The sequence below is a fragment of the Myotis brandtii genome, unplaced genomic scaffold (assembly GCF_000412655.1).
Source record: "Myotis brandtii unplaced genomic scaffold, ASM41265v1 scaffold923, whole genome shotgun sequence".
Taxonomy (NCBI): Eukaryota; Metazoa; Chordata; class Mammalia; order Chiroptera; family Vespertilionidae; genus Myotis; species Myotis brandtii.
In genome coordinates, this window is record NW_005371804.1 from 236,217 (window position 1) to 254,865 (window position 18,649).

The window sequence follows — 18,649 nt, forward strand, 5'->3', positions numbered from 1 at the left end:
TGGTGGCCTTGCCCCCTTTTAGGAGGCTTAAGCCAAGGAGGTGAGAGGCAAGGTTTGTGTAAACAAGCACCACGGGAATGAATCACTGCAATACACAGAGGTGTGCAGAATGATGTTGCATTTTCACATCCGTAGAGAGGACCGGGATGACCTCCTGGCTCTGGGTCACGTGACACCCAGAGGTTGGCAGAGGCTAGACTCTGGAGGAAGGATTCGAATTCAAAACTGCAGGAAATGGGGCGGATCAAGGACAGGAGCCCACTGGGCCCACCCACCAGGGTGGGGCGTGCTGAGACCCGGGGTGGGGTGCCTGGACGCCCAGGGACTGTGCTGGGCCTGTGGTTGGGGAGGAGTGAAGGCAGAGGGAGGGAGGATCCCAGCCACTGGCATGGGCCCCGACACCCCCACTCCAGGGGGTGAGCACCTTCTCTCTCCGTCCGGAAGCTCAGAGATTGGGACATGGCAGCACGTGACGAGGCAGAAAAGCTCAGGTGGGGCCATGAGGCAGGAAGTGGGCGTTTTATAGCCCCGGTGCCCCCGAGATTGCACACGCACGATGCATTTGTGATGTCTGATGAAAAGCCCCGGGCCATCCCTCTGCAGTGTCCCTATAAATCATCCCAAAGAGAGACTTAGAAAGATGGCCCCGTCCGGCTCTGCACCTCCAGGCAGGATCGCGCGTCCACGAAGATGACAGTAATCTACCGATATTATAGATTTTTTCATAAATTATGGGACCGCATGTCTGTATTTAAATTCAGCAAGGTTGAAACATTCCCCGAGATCTAATATAGGAAGCTGTAGATCTAATTCTCTTGAAGTTCTTTCAAAATTTATTTCCCAGCTCAATACATTCAGCGCATATATTTCTGCTTAGGTTGGCAGATGTGAGGTTTTAATATTCCTGCATCGCCCGTGGAGGAAAGGCGGCGCTGAGGGATGGAGAGACCCTGCCAAGTTCATGCAGAAACGATCGCTTGGGTCAAGGATTAAGGTGCGAGGCTCTGCTCTGGGACTCCATCTACCGTGTCATGTGGTGTTTTCCTGATATGAGGAAAGTCAGGTAGTGATGTGTTGCAGCTGCTTACAGAGATTGGTGCTTGTGACGGTCAACAATGGTAACGCAGGTCCTACAGGGAGGTCGGGAGAGGAGGCAGGGGCAGGAGGGAGCCTGGAAAGTTTGGAAGGAGTGAGAGGTGTGTGTGTGTGCGCGTGTGTGCGTGTGTGGGCACGCTATCACTGCTTCGAGCAATGATTCTCACACTTGACTGCCTATCAGACCCACATGGGAAGGTTTAAAGACCATCCACTTAGCATGCTGTCCCTCAGGATTCTGAGATGAGGTCCAGGGAGTCTTTGCTGATGGACCTCCTCCTGGTCTGATGGCTGGTCATGTTGGCGCACCACCTCCCCAAGAGAATGGGTGGGGCTGGGAGAGGGTCTGAGGGCCCACCTGTTGGGACATGATCGGAGGGGCATTCGGTGGCAGCGAGCATTGGTGGAACTGTGTGGGGTGCACACTCACTTGCTTCAGGTGTGACTCGTGGGTGCCGATCTCCCACGGAAGCTCAGTTTTCTCTCTGTGACCATCCTCAGCATGTACTCTGTGTCCCCTAGAGCGACACAGCTCCACACTCATGAACATGAGATAAAGACGTCCTGGAGAAACTATCGCATCCGTTGAATGCCACGTGGGAAACCTGATAAAGTTCCCCCGAAGATCCTTCTCTTCTTTCCCGGAGTCTCCTCCAGGTGCCGGCTATGCACCTGTCTCAGACTGCTCGGCGGCCATGGCAGAGTCCCACAGGCGGGTGGCTTAGACCGCAGACATGTATTTTCCCACAGTTCTGGAGTTGGGAGCTGGAAGTCTGAACAAGGGTTGGTTTCTCCTGAGGCCTCTCTCCATGCTTTACAGACGGCCGTCTTCTCCCTGTGTCTCCACATGGTCTTCCCTCTGCAATGGGTCTGTGTGGAGGTTTTCTCTTCTTCTAAGGACACCAGATCTACAAGATTAGGGGCCAACCACAGGACCTCTTGTTACCTTAATCACCTCTTTCAAGGCCCTGTCTCCAAGGACAGTCCCATTCTGAGATCCTGGGGGTTGGAACCTGCCATAGCTTAGCGATAGTGTGGGCTGGGTTCCAGACCACCGCGATAAAGCGAATAGCACCATAAAGTGAATCACACTAACATTTTGGTTTCCCAGTGCATCTAAAAGTTATATTTATACTACACCATAGCCTATTAAGTGTGCAATCACATTATGCCCCCAAAACCATGTATCTACGTTAATTAAAAATATTTCTTGGTAAGAAATACTGACCATCATCTGAGCCTTCAGTGAATCCTAATGTTTTTGCTGATGGAGGGTCTTGCCTTGATGTTGATCGAAACACAATGTCTGTGAAGCGCAATAAAACGAGGTTTGCCTGTGTATGAATTTGGGGGGGGGGATACAGTTCTGCCTGTACTGTCATCCACCCTCTCTTCCATAGCCTTTCTAGCCCCCTGATTCGTCTCAAACAATGGGACACTCTACTCAGCCAGGCCACAGCCCAGCCTGGGCACCTCCCATCCTGTCCCCACCCCTGGGAACTCCAGCAACCATTCACTGCTCCCCGAGCCCCAAGCTGTTGCAAATCGATGTGTGCATCTGCATTAGGAGAAAACTCATGTTTTTGCCAGAGCCCGGCCAGCAGAGCCAGACTGGTTCTCCGAGTCCCCTCTGCCTGAGGATAACCTGGACCCACACGTGGGCTCGGCGAGTATTGTCCCCGGGAGATGGCATCCTCCCCTCCAAGCCCCCAACCGGACAGGTGTCCCCTGGGGAGGGTGTGGCTCTCTCCGGTGCCCTCCCTCTTGGCCATCCGCGGGCCCCCCTTCCCTGCTCCATTTCCAGCCACCTGGGAATGCAGAGGGCACGTGCCTGGGTGGGACTGGGGGAGGGAGAGATAGGGGAGCGGATAAGGAAGATGCTGTTGGGATGTGCTGGCAGGCAGACCCTGCCTTAGTTTGCCCATGAGCCATGTGCTCGGGACACCTAAGTATATATAGATACGTACGAGTATATGGAGTCTGTGAGATATGAGCTATTATAACACACACACCAATCTTCCCACTGGAAGGGCCTCTCCAGAGACAAGTTCCTACGTAAAGTGGCTATAAATGGAGATAGGCTCCCACAGGCCCCAGAGGCTTGTGCCTCCTGCTACTTCCTGCTCGTGTCCACTTGCGTTTAAGCAGCACAGACGAGGGCTCCGGGCAGCCTGTGCTCCCTGGGGCCCATCTGGGACATGGGGCCTTTCTGTCACCCACAGAGGGGCCCTGAGAAGAGTGGTTGGGCCGGCGGGACCAGGGCTGGAGGCCTGAAAGTCCAGGGGAGGAGGTCACAGTGAGTGGAGCTGCGTTAAGGCGAGAAGAGGTCTCCTCTGGATTGGGGTGCGGGGTGCGGTGCCCTTCTCTGTACGGGGAGCAGAGGGACAGTGGGCAAGTGTCGGGAGAGGGGTCAGCAGACACTTGAATGTCCTTGCCAGACCCATTGCCTCCCACCCAGGACTGGCCAGGTAGCAGGACACCAACGTTCCTTGAGTCTCCCTTTCTGCCTCTTTCCCCCCATAACACGTTCCCCAAGCGCCCAGGCTGTTGGAAAACCATTGTTGTTCATGTCCCAGGGACAAAGCAGGATCCCAGCAGTGACCACAGTGGGGGAAGCTTGAGGTTTCAAGTCAGCTGCTCACCTGCAGGCTGTACTGATCTGTCCTGGCTCCATCTTGAGACATGCATTCCGGCTAGAACGCTCAACAGAGACCCAAGTTCACGGCCTCCTCTTGGATGGGACCCTGGCAGGGCTCGAGTTCTCCCCTTTCCCCTGCTGTCATTCCTCAATATAAAGCCTTCCACCATCTCCTGGGAACTGGAGAGCTCCAGCAGAGCCAGGACGAGGGTGGCACAGTCCTGGCGCACAGGGCACACAGGGCACACAGGGTGAAGGAGGTGTCGGCTCTTGGTTCCAGCAGTGACATCGGCTTTTGCATGGACCCTAAGCTTGGCACGTGCCCTGCACTCACCACTTACTTCCTGCTCCAAACTGAGGGGAGTGGCTTCTGTGCAGCCAGCTGCTCCATCTGAACAGCAGGCAACTCAAATATTCACAGGCCCCACCTGGGCATTGCTGTCCCAAGGTGACTGCGAAGCAGAGATCGGGGACTCCACCCAGTCCTTCCCTGGCGGTGAGGAGGGAAGGCAGTAGGGAGAGAAGTAGGATTGCCATGATGGTTGGGGTGGAGAGGTGAGGTGGAGAGATGGGGTGGAGAGGTGAGGTGGAGAGATGGGGTGGAGAGGTGGGGTGGAGAGGTGGGGTAGAGAGGTGGGGTGAAGAGGTGGGGTGGAGAGGTGGGGTGGCCACTGGCGACAGAAAGCCTGGAGAAGGCCAGCGTGGAGGTGGGATGAAAGCTCCAGGGGGTGTGATGTGAGAGAGGGAGGAGCCCATGGAGGCAGGAGTTGAAGGGTGAGTCCATCTTGGCTGTAGAGAAGCCAGTGGACGACAACTGGAGATGGGGCTGCGCTCGGCACTGACCCCATGGGGAGCTCTGGACCGCGTGTCTCCGTGTTGGGGTGGTGGCTGAGGCCTTGTGAGGTGTCTGAGGTTTGTACCAGCCACCCAGGGGCTCACCGATTTTCCCACGTGAGCTATTTGGTAGCCACCACTTGGCTATGCCTGTACCTCCAGTAAGCCCTTGGCACCTCATCGCTTGGGGTGTTTGCCATGACACGGCATCGTTGTTACCGTGCGAGGCTCTGCTGGGCTCTGGGACCAGTGGGAGCTGGCAAGTGGCAGGGGTCACCGTGACCAGCGGTGGGTCACGGAGACGGGCAGCCCCTGTGTCTCAGCTCTGAGCATCCGCCCTGGGACAGTCGGGGGCCCGCTGGCTGCCGTGGAGACTCTTCAGGCATCACGAGTCCAAGGCTGGACAAGACTAAACCTCTGCATAGAGACGCTGGACAGGGTGAGGCCGTCCGACCTTCAGCAGACTCCAGAGTCAAAGCAGAGGCTTCCACTGCTGGCCATGTCATGACCACCACAGAGAAAGCCTGGGACTCCTCCCCTCTCTTGTCACAGCACATGTCTCCCAGTCCACGGGCCAGTCCTGCTCCAAGTCCACGCCCTCCAGCAGGCTGAAGTGCCTGGGGAACTGGGCTCAGGGAGAAGGAGTGGGAATGCTCAGCTCTAACAGCTGAGGTTGGTGCCGCCAGGGGCGGGGGAAGCTGCAGGGGCCAAAGACAAGGAGGGATGAGACTCAGCACACATGTCCCTCAGAGCTGCTCTCCCTTCATGAATAAACTTCCAATAGCAAGCAGGGGAAGCAGCCCATGTGGGGGGCGAGGGGGCACGCGCCCAACTATAGATGAAGGGAGGATGGAACACCACTCGGCCATAAAGAAGAATGACATCTTACCATTGGCAACAGCATGGAGGGACCTAGAAGGTATTATGCTAAGTGAAATAAGTCAGACAAAGACAAATACCATGTGATTTTACTTATATGCAGAGTCTAAAGAACAAAATAAACGAACACACAAAACAGGAACAGACTCAGAGACACAGAGAACTGAGGGTGCCAGAGGGGAGGTGGGTTGGTGGGGTGTGTGCAAAAGGGGAAGGGGTTAAGAAGTACAGATTGGTGTGGCATAGTCCTGTGGGGCGTAAAATCCAGCACAGGGAACACAGTCAGTAATATTGTAACAACTGTGGGTGGTGGCAGGTGGGTACTAGAGTTATTGGGGGAATCGCTTCGTCAATTATGTAAATGTCTAACCACTGAGAGTACACCTGAAACTGATAAAATACTGAAAGTCAACTGTAATTGAAAAATAAAATTAAAAAAATGAACTTTCGCCCGGCCGGAGGGACATGGTTTGATTCCCGGTTAGGGCACATTCCCTCGTGTGGCGTGTGCAGGAGGCAGCCAATCAATGATTCTCTCATCGTTGATGTTTCTCTCTCTTTCTCCCTCTCCCTTTCTCTCTGAAGTAAAAAAATATATATATTAAAAAAAACACACCACACGAACCTTCTTTGCACTGACATTGAAAACATGTTTTCTATGTGTTGACATCCCGCTCCCCCCTGAGTGAATGAACAGTTTTTGTACCTCTGGCTTTGACTTTTAAAGAAATCCTTTTCTTCTCTCCCTGACAGAATGGGGAGCCGTGACCTGGGGTGTGTTCCTTCTTCCTTCCACTAGGTGGCCCTGTGTGCTCTCAGATGTCTGCCAGCTGCTCAGACAGGTGAATGCATTTCATTGGCTCAGGGAGGCATGATGCCACGGGGCAGCCCTTTTTAAGAGGAAAGCCAGGGCCGGCGGAGCAGCCAGCGACCCCTGAGCAGTTAGTTCTCTGTGCTGAGCGGCAGGACCGGACCGGAGCTGTGGTGAAGCATCATGAGCGAGGTGAGCGGCACTTCTACTCGGAAAGGGAAACTTGGGGAGCGGGGGTGGGGGTGGGATGAGGGCACGGGGAAGAAGGGACTCAGTTATCTCGGGAACTGTGAAGGCAGCCCTGTAACTATTGGCTCTGAAGACCAGCACTATGTATGGCTTGCTTTGCAGGGCAAGGGCAGAGACCGGTTAAGTTTGCAACTTTTTAAAATTCGCCTTAAAAAGAGAAAGGGACGCATTGTTTGCTTCCTATTGAATTGTGACTTTGGAAAGCGCTTTGGGGTTGAGCCCTCAGAAGAGGAAGCCTCCGAAGATCTGTGCTACTTCCCCCTGTGTTTGTTTTAGGGGACAGCTTTCCGGCAGGCAGGCAGGCGGGCTGGGGAGCCGGCTTCTGGGGGGAGCGTGGGGAAGGGGTGTTGCTGCTCGGTGCGGGGAAGCGCGGGGAAGCGGAGGCTGTGCAGCCAGCATCTGCAGCTACTCGGAGTCCCGGGAAGGAGCCCAGCCGATGAACCGCGGATACTGTGCGTGTCCAGGTGTGTGGCTCTAAGACAGGAGCTGCTGGGCTGAAGAGGGGCAATTTTAAGTTGAAGGTCACTTCTCTGAATACGTCTATACAGAATCGGTTTTGCTGGGGCTCGTTTTATTTTTTAAAGGATCATATTCTCTTTCTCTCTTTCCAAGGGGGCAGATCTGGGTCAGGCAACACCCCCTCTAATGCGACTCCGAGACCAAGACGGTTCGTTTTCACTTCCTTTCGGTTGGCGCTCAAATAATGACTTTGTAAGATCTTTCCTCTTCTCTGTCTTTTTTTTTTTTTGACAGATGGGTGATCCTTTTTTGGAAGTCTAGAGTAAAATTAACAACTTCAGAAATAAAATGTGTCTTCACCGCTTTTATCGCTCTGATGGGTGGCTTGGGATGTAAACATGACAGGAAGAGCGAGCTGGCGCAGCCGGGGGAGATGTGGGAACGGGGTTGGGGATGGCGCCAAGGGCTTGAGTGAGGAGGGGGGTGAGGCGAGCATGGGGAGAGGAGGGAACGGCGGAAACCCTTCCAACAACAACAGTAGTAACCACGCAGCAGCTCCCAGTGGCCCAGCGGCCTCAGAGCCCAGCTGGGCATTGAGCATCCACTCATGTTACCTTATTTGAGCCTCCCAACAGCTCTGTGAAATAGGTGCTGGTAGTATTCCCACTTGACCGATGAGGAAACTGAGGCATAGAAAAGTTCAAGGTCAACTAGTTCAAAGCCACCAGCAGGCGAAAGACAGGCCCAGGACATGGGCTGCAATGCTGGGCAGCTGACCGCCAGGTGGATGGCCAAGTGCATGAGGGCTTCTCTGAACAGCAGGTGCCAGAGGAGAGAGAGGAGGAGGAGGAGGGTGGGAGCCAAGGAAAAGGAGGTGGGGGCTCGGAGCAGACACAGGGATGTGAGATCCAGCCCCCCATCTCCTGCATACTTGGGTGGGGGGCTTTCTGCTAGACTCCCTGGAGATGCCAGAAGCTTCTCTGTGTGTGTCAGCTCCCTGTGCTTGCAACAAGAAGGGCTGCCTGTGTGCAGTGGGGTTTACGTTTCATATGGAAGAAGGGCTTGGAAGCGGCATAGCCCTGGGGCTCCCTTTCTTTGAACAAGTCAGCTGCCAGGAACCCTTTGGAGCGGCGGGCCTCCTGCCAGCTCTCCTCCTGCCCTGCATCGTACTCATGAGCTTTCCAGAATGCCCAGCTCCGAGGGGCTCTCTTACTGAGGGTCCCCCGGGAGAGAGCAAGTGTCCCAGACCTCACCCCTCGATTGGAGTCACAACCTCCTTTCTGCTTCCTGAAAGGAGTGCAGCCCTGCCCCCTGCATTTCATCAGAGGAGCTGGCAGGCAAACGTGTTCCTTTAATGTTGACAAAATCCCACAGCCTCCCTTTGCTGCCCACCAAACCCTTCACTCCTGCCCTCGCCTCCCCTGGCCCCTCTGATAGCATCTCCCCCGCCCATGGCGCAGCCCCCACCCTCTGGCCCCCAGCCCAGCCCCCAGCTCTCTGGCTGGCCTCCCAGTTTCTGGGGGGTGGGGGGTGGGGTGCTCCTTGGAGAGCGGGAATGTGTCCTTGGACTAAAACTTAAATCTGCTTAAAACATTAATAAAGCTGAACAGAAGCTCCTTTCTGGGGAGGGAACCGGATCCCCCCTGCCCCCCCAAGCTTTTCCTCTTGGGTGAGTTTCATGGGGCTTCTAGTTTTAATGACTCTCAGGCAGGGACGGATTTCAGATGATTCTTGGCTTAGGCGTGTACCTCATTACTGCGAGGGTCAAGGCACAGGATTTTGCCCGCCATCCTCTGACTCCTGGATTTATTGGAGGCTGGTGGGCAATGGATCCTGCGCCCGCTGTCAGGGTTCAGTGCCCGCTGCAGAGTTCCTGAGCTCCCAGTGGCCCCCTGGGGCCAGGGCATGAGCCCCGCTGGCTGGAGAGACCCTCCAAGGGCCACATGCCCCTGGGGAGGGCTCTGCTCCTCCTGGTCCTCCCATCTTTAAGGGAAGGCAGGCAGGGAAACTGAGTCAGGAGCTGGCTTTAAGCTGGCTGACTGTGCAACACACTGTCTTCTGTATCCCCCATGACAACGCTTTTCGGGGGGAATGACATGTGATTGAAGAGAGCAGCTCAAGTATAGCAAGCAAAGTCAAGTCCAAAGTTAGGGCAATGCGAGGGAGCGGAGGTGGCGTGTGGGGGCGTCTAATTTACATTTCGGTGTTGGAGTCTGTCAGCTGTGCCTGCAGCAGCTCGGAGATGAGCTGGAGGATAGTTTAGCAGGGATCACAGTGCAGGCTTAGGTGCACGAGCCGGATCACGAGCCGGATCGGGGAGCCTGGCGGCCAAGTGCAATTTACACAGCGGCCTCCTCTCTCCCGCTGACTCCCAGGCCCTGGGAGGAGTAAAAGCCCGCTTTGCTTAGCCACCTGACATGATTTGAAGAAAAGAGTCCCGCAAACAATGACAGCGTGTCTCATTGTCTTCGCCAGGGGCCTCTTTTCAAGTTGCTTTGCAAAGGAAGTTATTGAGGAGAGCCAGCGCGAGATGTCACCCATAAAGGGAAACATTCGGCGAGTTGATTTCATAAGGAGGCAGCACTGCCCTGTGTGAGGGAGGGGAGCTCCGGGTCGCCCGAGGCATCGGCTGACAGCTATTAATTAGGGTGGAGACCCCTCTGGGAAAGCAGCCTCCCAATCCTCCTATTTCCCGTCAAGGGCTCCTTTCTCTCATTGGCTTGGATGGGACGCTGTGACTCAGCGCCAGGGTCATGGCCATTTCTTCCATCTAGACAGTGGCTGCAAGAGAAGGCCCGTGCCTGTCAGAGGCGTGGTCTGAACACTCCAAGGACATTTAAAGGCACATCTTTCGACCCACATGTCTGTCCTTAGCACGGAATTGGAAGCTACTGCTTATGTGTGACATCGCTAAGGAGAGCATAGGGCTGTGCCCATCATTGCGTTGGACCAGCAGGGGTGGCTGGTCCCACTTCAGTCTTGTGGGGGGGGGGGTTGGGGCGCACAAGAAAGACACAATTTTTCCTTCGCCAAAAGTAGCCATTGGTTACAAAACATCATGGGACACTGGTTTGGGGCTTACCTACTTAGCCATCAGGGCAACCGGCCGGTGAGACACACAGTAAGAGGAAACAGACCTAGAATGAGAACTGTTATGGTTGTGTGTCCCTTACGGTGTAATAGTGAACTAAACCCAGGCGGATGGAGGGGTGATTAGGTCTGCAAGGAACTGTGTGTCTCTGACCAGTTAAGCACAGATCCCGAGGGTAACAGCGCACAATGTGGATTTTGCCACTGGCCCCCAAGGCGCAGCGACAGAAGGTCAAATGACAATAAAATGTCTCGTGTAGTTTTAACCATATTTGGGGGTGTGATGCGGTAAAGATATAAGAAGACCCAGCAAGATCCAAATGGTTTTGCTGTGTCACACAATGATAGAGACCCTCTCTCCTCTAACTGGAGATATTAAGTCTAAAAAGACACCCATTGCGACTTGGGTTCAACGTCCGACTTTTCCTAACGGAGAAGAGGCCCCAGTTAAGCATGCAAATGTGTTGCGGGGCTGACGACAAGGGGTAGCCACACGATTTGTTTCCCGCATTCTGCATGTCATTAAGGAATGCGGTGGGACTAAGAACTCGCACTGTTTTTCTTTTCTGAATTCTAAGAGTGCAAGATGTATTGTGTGTGTTTCCCCCACCCCGGAAAGATTGAATAAATGAGTTACAGTTGATTTTATTAAAGGTTCAGTGGAATATGTGATGGCGATGACAAGGGAACAGGGGCTTTGTGATGGAAAGTGCCTTGAATGTATGATGAACTCTCTCCGCATTATTTTGTGAAATTCTAATTTCTGCTCTCAGGCTTTCTTCGAGGTGCGCTCCTAGGCACAGGGCGTTCGCCATCTGTCTGTGGCCGGTGCTCTGTCCACTGGGCATGCCGCACTCTTTGAACCCGTGAATAATTAGAGCCCCAGCCTGGGGCTTTCTCATTAACTTAGAATGACTTTCTGGAAAGGGCTTCCTACTGAGGGAGAAGAAGGATTTTAGGGGCTGCGTATGCACAGGTTTTTTATTATATTTGGCAGATATTTGAAGAAAACACAGCATTAAAGATCACGCTGTTAAAGTGTTGGCTTTATTCTGTTCCGGCTGCTGTAACAAAATACCACAGCTGGGCAGTTTATAAACAGCAGAAATTTATTGCCCACAGTTCTGGGGGCTGGAAGTCCAGGATCGGGGTGCAACATGGGTGGGTGAGGGCCCTCTTTTGGGTTACGGACGCCTTGCAGTGTCCTCACTTGATGGAAGGGGTGAGGGAGCTCGGTGGGGTCTCCTTAATAAGGGCACTGATCCTGTTCATGAGGGCCCCACCCTCATCGCCTACTCAGCCCCCACAGGCCTCACTCCTAATGCCATTACCTTTGGGTGTTAGGGTTTTACCACACGAATTTTGGAAAAACACAAACATTCAGTCCATAGCAAGTATTATGGGTTGCATTTTTATTTTTAAATTCTCACCCGAGGATATTTTTCCCATTGATTTCTAGAGAGAATGGAAGGGAGGGAGGAAGGTGAGAGAAAGAAAGAGAGAGAGAGAGGGAGAGACATCAATATGAGAGTGACACATTGATTGGTTGCCTCCCTCACGTGCTCCTACTGGGGTTGGGGAACCTGCAACCAAGAATTGGGATATGTGCCTGGAATTGAACCCATGACCCTTCAGTCTGGGGGCCGATGCTCTAACCACTGAGAAAAACTGGCCAGGGCGGGTTGCATTTTGTTTATCAGCGTTATCCTACCTACATGGTGAACTTCCGAGGACAGGGACAATGTTTTGTCGTCCACAAGGCCTAGCTCCTGGTTTGGCAGCTGGTGGTGTCCAGTTACTGGATGGATAACTGGATTTCGGGGTGTGGATTGGTCAATGCATGTGACCAAGGACCAGACCCTCTTTTCTCAATGTTGAGATTTGTGGCAGAAATAGGGTTGGGGAAGAGAAGTTCTGTCTTACTCCTGGCTTGAAACCCGTGTTCACCATGCAAATCCTTGTGCTCTGGAAAGGGATGCATTGTCACATATGCAAAGCAAATGCTTTCCCGGCAGGCCAAGGGAATGAGAAAAACCGGGGAGAATCTCAACAGACAGGACTCTTGACATTTAGGGAAATGTCAAGGGCGCTGAAGGAGGGGCGGGGAACTCTCATATCCTGCGGTTCACAGATGTCCCTGGTGACTATTTCACATCAGGTAAGTTCTATGAAATTCAAACAAAAGGGACTGCAGACGCGAGGCAGAGCCCGGCCGGGCCCAGGAACACAGTCGCTTTGTGGAGGCAGGAAACCCCCTTGGCTGTGCTTAGGGGGGGCTCGGGAAGAATCCACGCAGGCCTTTGGGAAGGTGGCTCCTCGCGCGGAATCGCCGTCAGCCAGGAGGCTGTTTTGATGACAGTATCTCTCTAGGATGCAGGAAGCAAGTGGCCCAGTTAAATATTATAATTAATAGTTAAACAGGAGTCCTCAATGTTCATATTAATTAAAACAAATATTTTAATGATAGTTGCATATTTAAATATTTTAATTTACACTCGAAACAGGGATATTTGACAATTCAGATGCAAAAAAGAGATGGACTTGCATTTGTTTCCTGGGAAGCTGGACGTTGAATTGTGCCCCTGTGCAGGCTGAGAGGGTCTGTCTCCACTCCCCTGCTGTCCCCAGGCACCAGCTCTTTACCATCCTCTCCCAATCATTGGAATGAAGCGAAGTATAGATAGGAATTCGGAAACATTCCCCATGCGGTTTGGGGCGGTGCCTTTTGGGGATGGGGATGCCCAGGTGCTATAGGTCATTGTCTGTACCGCGAGCAGGCGAGCTTGCCACGCCCGTCAACGGCCCACACCTATCAGCCTGCCTTCATTTCTGGGCTGCTTTACATGAGCAATTCAGCGTATGTCACACATTCCAGGCATCAATCTGCCTGAATATTGTTTGTGCCTTGCAAATAGCCCTCCACTTACGCTTCAGAATCTCACTGAATCACTTCTCATTCCATTTCTGAAAGGGAAATGCTTGGCCATATTTATAACATTGCCAGCCGAAAAATCAATCACCTGCTAAATGCCATTATTTTATCTTTTACTCTTAAACTGCCACCTTATAAATAAAAGGAAGACAAATTAGGGCCATAAAGCAGGAAGGTAGTCATCCACAAGTGAAAAGTCCCCATGCAAACATCTCAGGGGGAAGGAGCCAGGAAGTCCAACTATGCAAATGAGGCAATTTTCCTATCCGATGGAACCTGAGTGGAGAGGAAGGGAGTGCTCTTCTCTGGAAGGTGTCGGTCCCCTGGTGTGAGGATGGCGGTCCCCTCGGGTGAGGACGAGGACGGCATGGGCTTGGCCAAGACAAAAACACCTCAGGCCACCCATAGTGCAATCCTTTTCTCCACGGTCTGCAACGTCTTCTGAATGTTAGTGCTTAAATACTAGTCTATGACGAGTTGAAGGCTGCGTGTGCACCTGGGCTGGTTTGAGGTTATGCTTTTCCTCGTCCTACAATCCAGAGCTGTTGGGGAGAGGTGTGGCAAAGGTCACAGCCAGCTGTCCCCCTAGCACCCCACCTGGGCCCCGGCCAAGATTCTCACCAAGCGACGAGTTATTTTAATTGTATACAAGGCCTGCAAAGAGGACCCCAGGGGCTGACAATCCTCTTGAGCACTTGTCTTAACAAAACAAGAAAAAAATATTACAAGGAAATACGTTCTCCCTTTCTCTCAAGTTCTTTTGTTTAGCCAACATACGTTCCTGTCCACCATGTGGCTAAGTTCAAATATTTAAAATCTAATTAAGAAATTACATTTGTTTGAAAATTTAAGATTCTTGCCTTGGCTGGTTAGAGTCAGTGGTTAGAGCATCGGCCCTCGGACTGAAGGGTCCCAGGTTCCATTTTATTCCTGGTCAAGGGCACATACCTTACCCCTGCTCCAACCCCTCTCCCCATCCCCCGTGGGAGGCAACCAATGGATGTGTCTTTTTCAGGTAGATGTTTCTCTCTCTCTCCCTCTCTCCCCCCTCCTTCTCTTCCTCCCTCCTACTTTCTCTCTTAAAAAAGTTAATGGAAAAACATCCTTGGGTGAGCATAAAAAAATTAAGATTCTTACGTACATAATTTCCTCATTAAGTAATATCCACTGTTCCATTAGGAGGCGTTAGAAAAATAGAACAGTTTTCTTGAGCCTGGCAAATGGCTGGTTGTGCCGCGGCATTTCCTATCACATTTCCCCACTTGTTTGATGCACAGAGAAATCCCAGGGCCATGAATTGGTCCATTTGGGAGCCTGAGAGCAATTGTGCCAGAACATCCCGGGTGCCTGTCCCTCCATCCCTGCGGGTGAGAGGGCATCAGCAGACACTAGTGTTGACACAAACCTGCCCACGTCCTGGGTGGGTGAGGGTGCTGAGTCCGCCTTCAGAATTCGCATCTCTTCATCCGTGTCAAAGAACTATAGACGGAGCCAGCAATAAGCAAAACTTCAAACCATTTGCCCGCTATTTTCAACCCTTTCTCATCTCATGACATACATACACTAATTATTAAAATTCTGCGGCACGCCAAAAATATATATTATTATTATTATTTTGCCGATCTGACAAAAAAATAGGTATAATTCTGATGCATTCACACCAGTCGGCTATTGTTGTGCTGGCTGGTGTCATTTTTTAAAATTTGACAATCTCAGGGAAAAGAGGTCAGTGCTCCTAATGCGTGTTATAAATTTCTTGGGGTACACCAGTGGAAAATGGCTGCATTATGCTATAGGACATCTTCTCCCCAAACCGGTCACGGTGGTTAGGCATGACCCATCCTCCCCTAGGGGGAGCACTAGCCTACCCAGACCCTTCTTTGACTTTCCCACAATCAGCTGTCATTGTTCTAACAACAGCCATCAGGAAGTAGTTAGGAGCTGACATTGAAAGCTTCTCAGCTCTTTGGCACCATCCCAGCAGCCCTCCCACAGATCCAACCCAGAACAAGGTCTTGGGGGCCACAGGGACCTTGGGGATCACTCCTCTAGAATAAGCATCTCCACAGTTTTTGGTACTGCAACTTCTCCGGAAAAATTTTTGAACATGTATGCGCAAAGCATTTTCTAAAAATTCATTTTAAAATGAATTGTATAAGTGCTAATGTACTAATAGGTGAAGTGTAGTTATGAAACATACAAAAAATGAATATTGGAAAGATAAATTTTTGAGCATGTGTGCACAATACATTTTTAAAAATGTATTTAAAAATTATAAGTGCTAATGTGCTAATATATTAAGTGTGGGTATAAAACACACAAAAAGTAAATATTTAAAAATGAGAGAATGATGAAGCAAACCATACTTTTAGATCTCTTGCTAATTGCAATGGCTGTATTATCCCTTGCCAAAATGTCAAGGCACAATATACACTTGTGAAAGTTCATTGTAAACGGAAAAGCATGGAAATCTATAGTTCACGTGGTCTGGGTAACCGCTTCTTTTTTAGACAAAGTTGATGACGGTGGTTGTTTTTTTTTTTTAAATATATTTTATTGATTTTTTACAGAGAAGAAGGGAGAGGGATAGAGAGTTAGAAACATTGATGAGAGAGAAACATCAATCAGCTGCCTCCTGCACACTCCCTACTGGGTATGTGCCCACAACCAAGGTACATGCCCTTGACTGGAATCGAACCTGGGATCCTTGAGTCTGCAGGCTGACGCTCTATCCACTGAGCCAAACCGGCCAGGGCAGTGACTGTGGTTTTTAAGCTCCTATGGGTGCTCAGGAAGATATTCTAACAGTAAAAGATTAGTTAGCATTTGCATTGTTTTGTTGCTTTTGCTGGCACTATTAGTATTGTTTTCAATCTGTGAAAATTTTACGCAGGAATTTTTTATTGTGGTAAAAAAACATATAAAATTGACCATCTTACCCATTTTTTTTTCCAGAGTAAAATTCAGTAGTATTAAGTTTTCTTACCTTGTTGAGAAACAGATCTGCAGAACATGTCCATCTGTTACAACTGAAACCCTATACCCGTTAAACAACAACTCCCCTCCTTGCTGTGCCACCACCCCTGGTCAACACTGTTCTACTTGGTATTTTTATGAAGGTGACTACCCTTGTTACTGCATATAAGTGGGATCATCCGGTATTTGTCTTTTTGTGACTGGCTCATTTGACTCCGAAGAATGACTCCAAGGTTCATCCATGTTGTAGCATGTGACTGTGCAGGAATTTTTTAAATCCATTTACCTACTGTGGGGAGATTAGTGTAGTTAAAGGTAGATCGGTTAATCTAGAAATCCTCTTACGGAGCACGAGGAGCTACAGTCAGCACGTGGCGGTATTCTGAGAGTAAGCCGAGAGTGAGGGTGTCCTGGGGCTTCCACTCTTCCCTACCCACCAAGGGACAATGTCAGCATCAGATATTCGCTATTGATTAAACCTATTTTTTCTTATTGATCTGTGACCCTACACAGATATAAATAGAAATTCTAAAGTTCTCTCTACCGTGCACAGTTGTGAGAATAACTAGTAAGCACCTTCTAACCCCAGAGGTGCCATCAGACTGCGGTGTGTGCCAATGGCGCCCCCTGGGGTGGTGCTGTGTACAACCCATGCAACTGAGCAGGGTGGCCCTGCCCCTCCCCGGGTGCAGGCAGCCTGCTTACAGGCCATTGACCTAGAGAAAGATGGTCGTTTCTATGGCCCCACTTAGAATTCAGGGGATTAAGGAGGCCGTACTTGTCATTTCATTCAAAGTAGTCATTTTAAAATAGGGAAGTGAGTGCCCTAAGGCGAATCTTATTTAAAATCATAGAGCTTCCCACAGAAAAGCCAGTCTAGGCTTCACTTACACATTTCCTATCCTATTAAATGTCTCATTTTCTGTCATATCCTTTATACGACCCATTTTTTTCACTTGTCCCAATTCCATTTAGGACTTAGACATGGAACATATGAAAAATAATGTTGTCCTGGATATTTTTATTAGTCTCCAGTACAAAAAAAGGGCAGCCACAGAAGTCGTAACAAAGTCATTCCGTCCTTCACCAGGTCTTCTACTTTATTTGCAGAGACTTGGGTTTGCCCTCTGACCTCCAGACCCCCACCCCAGCCCCACCCCATCCCAATCACACAGGGAGAACATGGCAAATGTGGGCAGGGCGTATTCCTGCGAACCATCTCCTTAAGGTCTCTGTTGACAAAGTTCTCTTCCGCCTCGCCCGGCAGTTTCCCTGGCCTTGAGTGCACACCAGTCACCTCCACTCCTTGCCTTACCCTCCCTGGCTCCGTGGGAATAAGAAAGAGCATTCTGAACCCCCAAATGAAACTCTTAGAGAACGTTTTCTCAGGGAATGGTGTTGGGGTCCAACCCCAGCAGGTCCAGGGGTTCCCAAAGGTGTGGACGGAGTCGGCGAAGAATGAAGGACACGGAGGCTGCGTTCAGTTGATCAGCATAGCGAGGTTCTTTAGCCAGGTTCTGTCCAGGATCTCCAGCCAAGTTCTGTTCTTTATTGTCTTGTTACATCTGTATTTATACCAGTTGATTTTAATCCTGTCAATTTCTATTCCAAAGGTTAGGGCGTTTCTTATCTCCATTCCAGGGAGTAAAGATTATGTAGCTTAAGCGTGATTGTTCGTAGTTAAAATGATTAACTACCCGCCTGGCACTTAGTTAAGGTCCCTTGAAACATGTGCTGTGCAGATGTTTCTTCCCTTCAGCGACTGTGTCAAGCAGCAAGGATGGACCGGCTTCCGGCAGAGTGGTGGCCCTTTCTATGGTCAAAACCGTCGCATGTACAATCAGTAATCACTTATTTTGTCAGTCACGTTTCTTTCTGCCTTCTAAATTAGGAAACTTTAAAAGAAAGAGATTGTGTTTCCTATACCTTTTCATGTCCCCAGCACATACCACTCAACCCACATTGATGGAGAAACCATGTTGTGTTGGAGTTTGTGGAATAAGACAGAGTCCTTACCCCTCACAGGCCGTATGGGGGAGTAGACAAGACAGAACCACATAATATTAACTGGACTCCAGGGTCCACACAGAGGGTATCTGCGTTCACTGTACAAAGGGAGGGCCAGGGAGCTGGTTTAGTCCCTGTGTGTGTGTGTGTGTGTGTTGGGTGGTGGTGGTGGGGGGGGAGGTGGAACCGTTCAGAGAAACCTTCCCATAGAGTTGATGCTTACAAAAGTAGGGGCTCAGTACAATATCGTTGAAGAACAGCCACCATAACTAATGGTTAATCTTAAAAGTCATAAATTTTAGCCCAGCCTGGCATGGCTCAGTGGTTGAGTGTTGACCTATGAACTAAAAGGTCATGGTTTGATTCCAGGTCAGGGCCCATGCCTGGGTGGGGGCTCGATCCACAGTGGGGGCCGTGCAAGAGGCAACAGATCAATGATTCTCTCTCATCATTGATGCTTCTATCTCTCCCTCTCCCTCTCTCTTCCTCTCTAAAATCAATAAAATGTTAGAAGGCCATAGTCAGTTTGGCTCAGTGGATAGACCTTCGGCTGGTGAACCAAAGGGTCTTGGGTTTGATTCCGGTCAAGGGCACATACCTTAGTTGCAGGCTCCTCCCTGGCCTGGGCCCTGGTCAGGGCTCATGCAGGAGGCAACTAATCAATGTGTTTCTCTCACAT

At 50.8% G+C, this 18,649-nt stretch overlaps 1 protein-coding gene across 1 annotated transcript in view; it reads left to right on the top strand.

Annotated features, from left to right (window-relative positions):
* Positions 1-6,342: 6,342 nt before the first annotated feature.
* PCP4 (Purkinje cell protein 4) overlaps positions 6,343-18,649 on the top strand; it is a 64,378-nt gene continuing 52,071 nt past the window's right edge. The window contains exon 1 of the mRNA XM_005885682.2: positions 6,343-6,449. Within this exon, the coding sequence (XP_005885744.1) occupies positions 6,441-6,449 (9 nt within the window). The 5' untranslated portion in view covers positions 6,343-6,440. The remainder of the gene's footprint in view (positions 6,450-18,649) is intronic.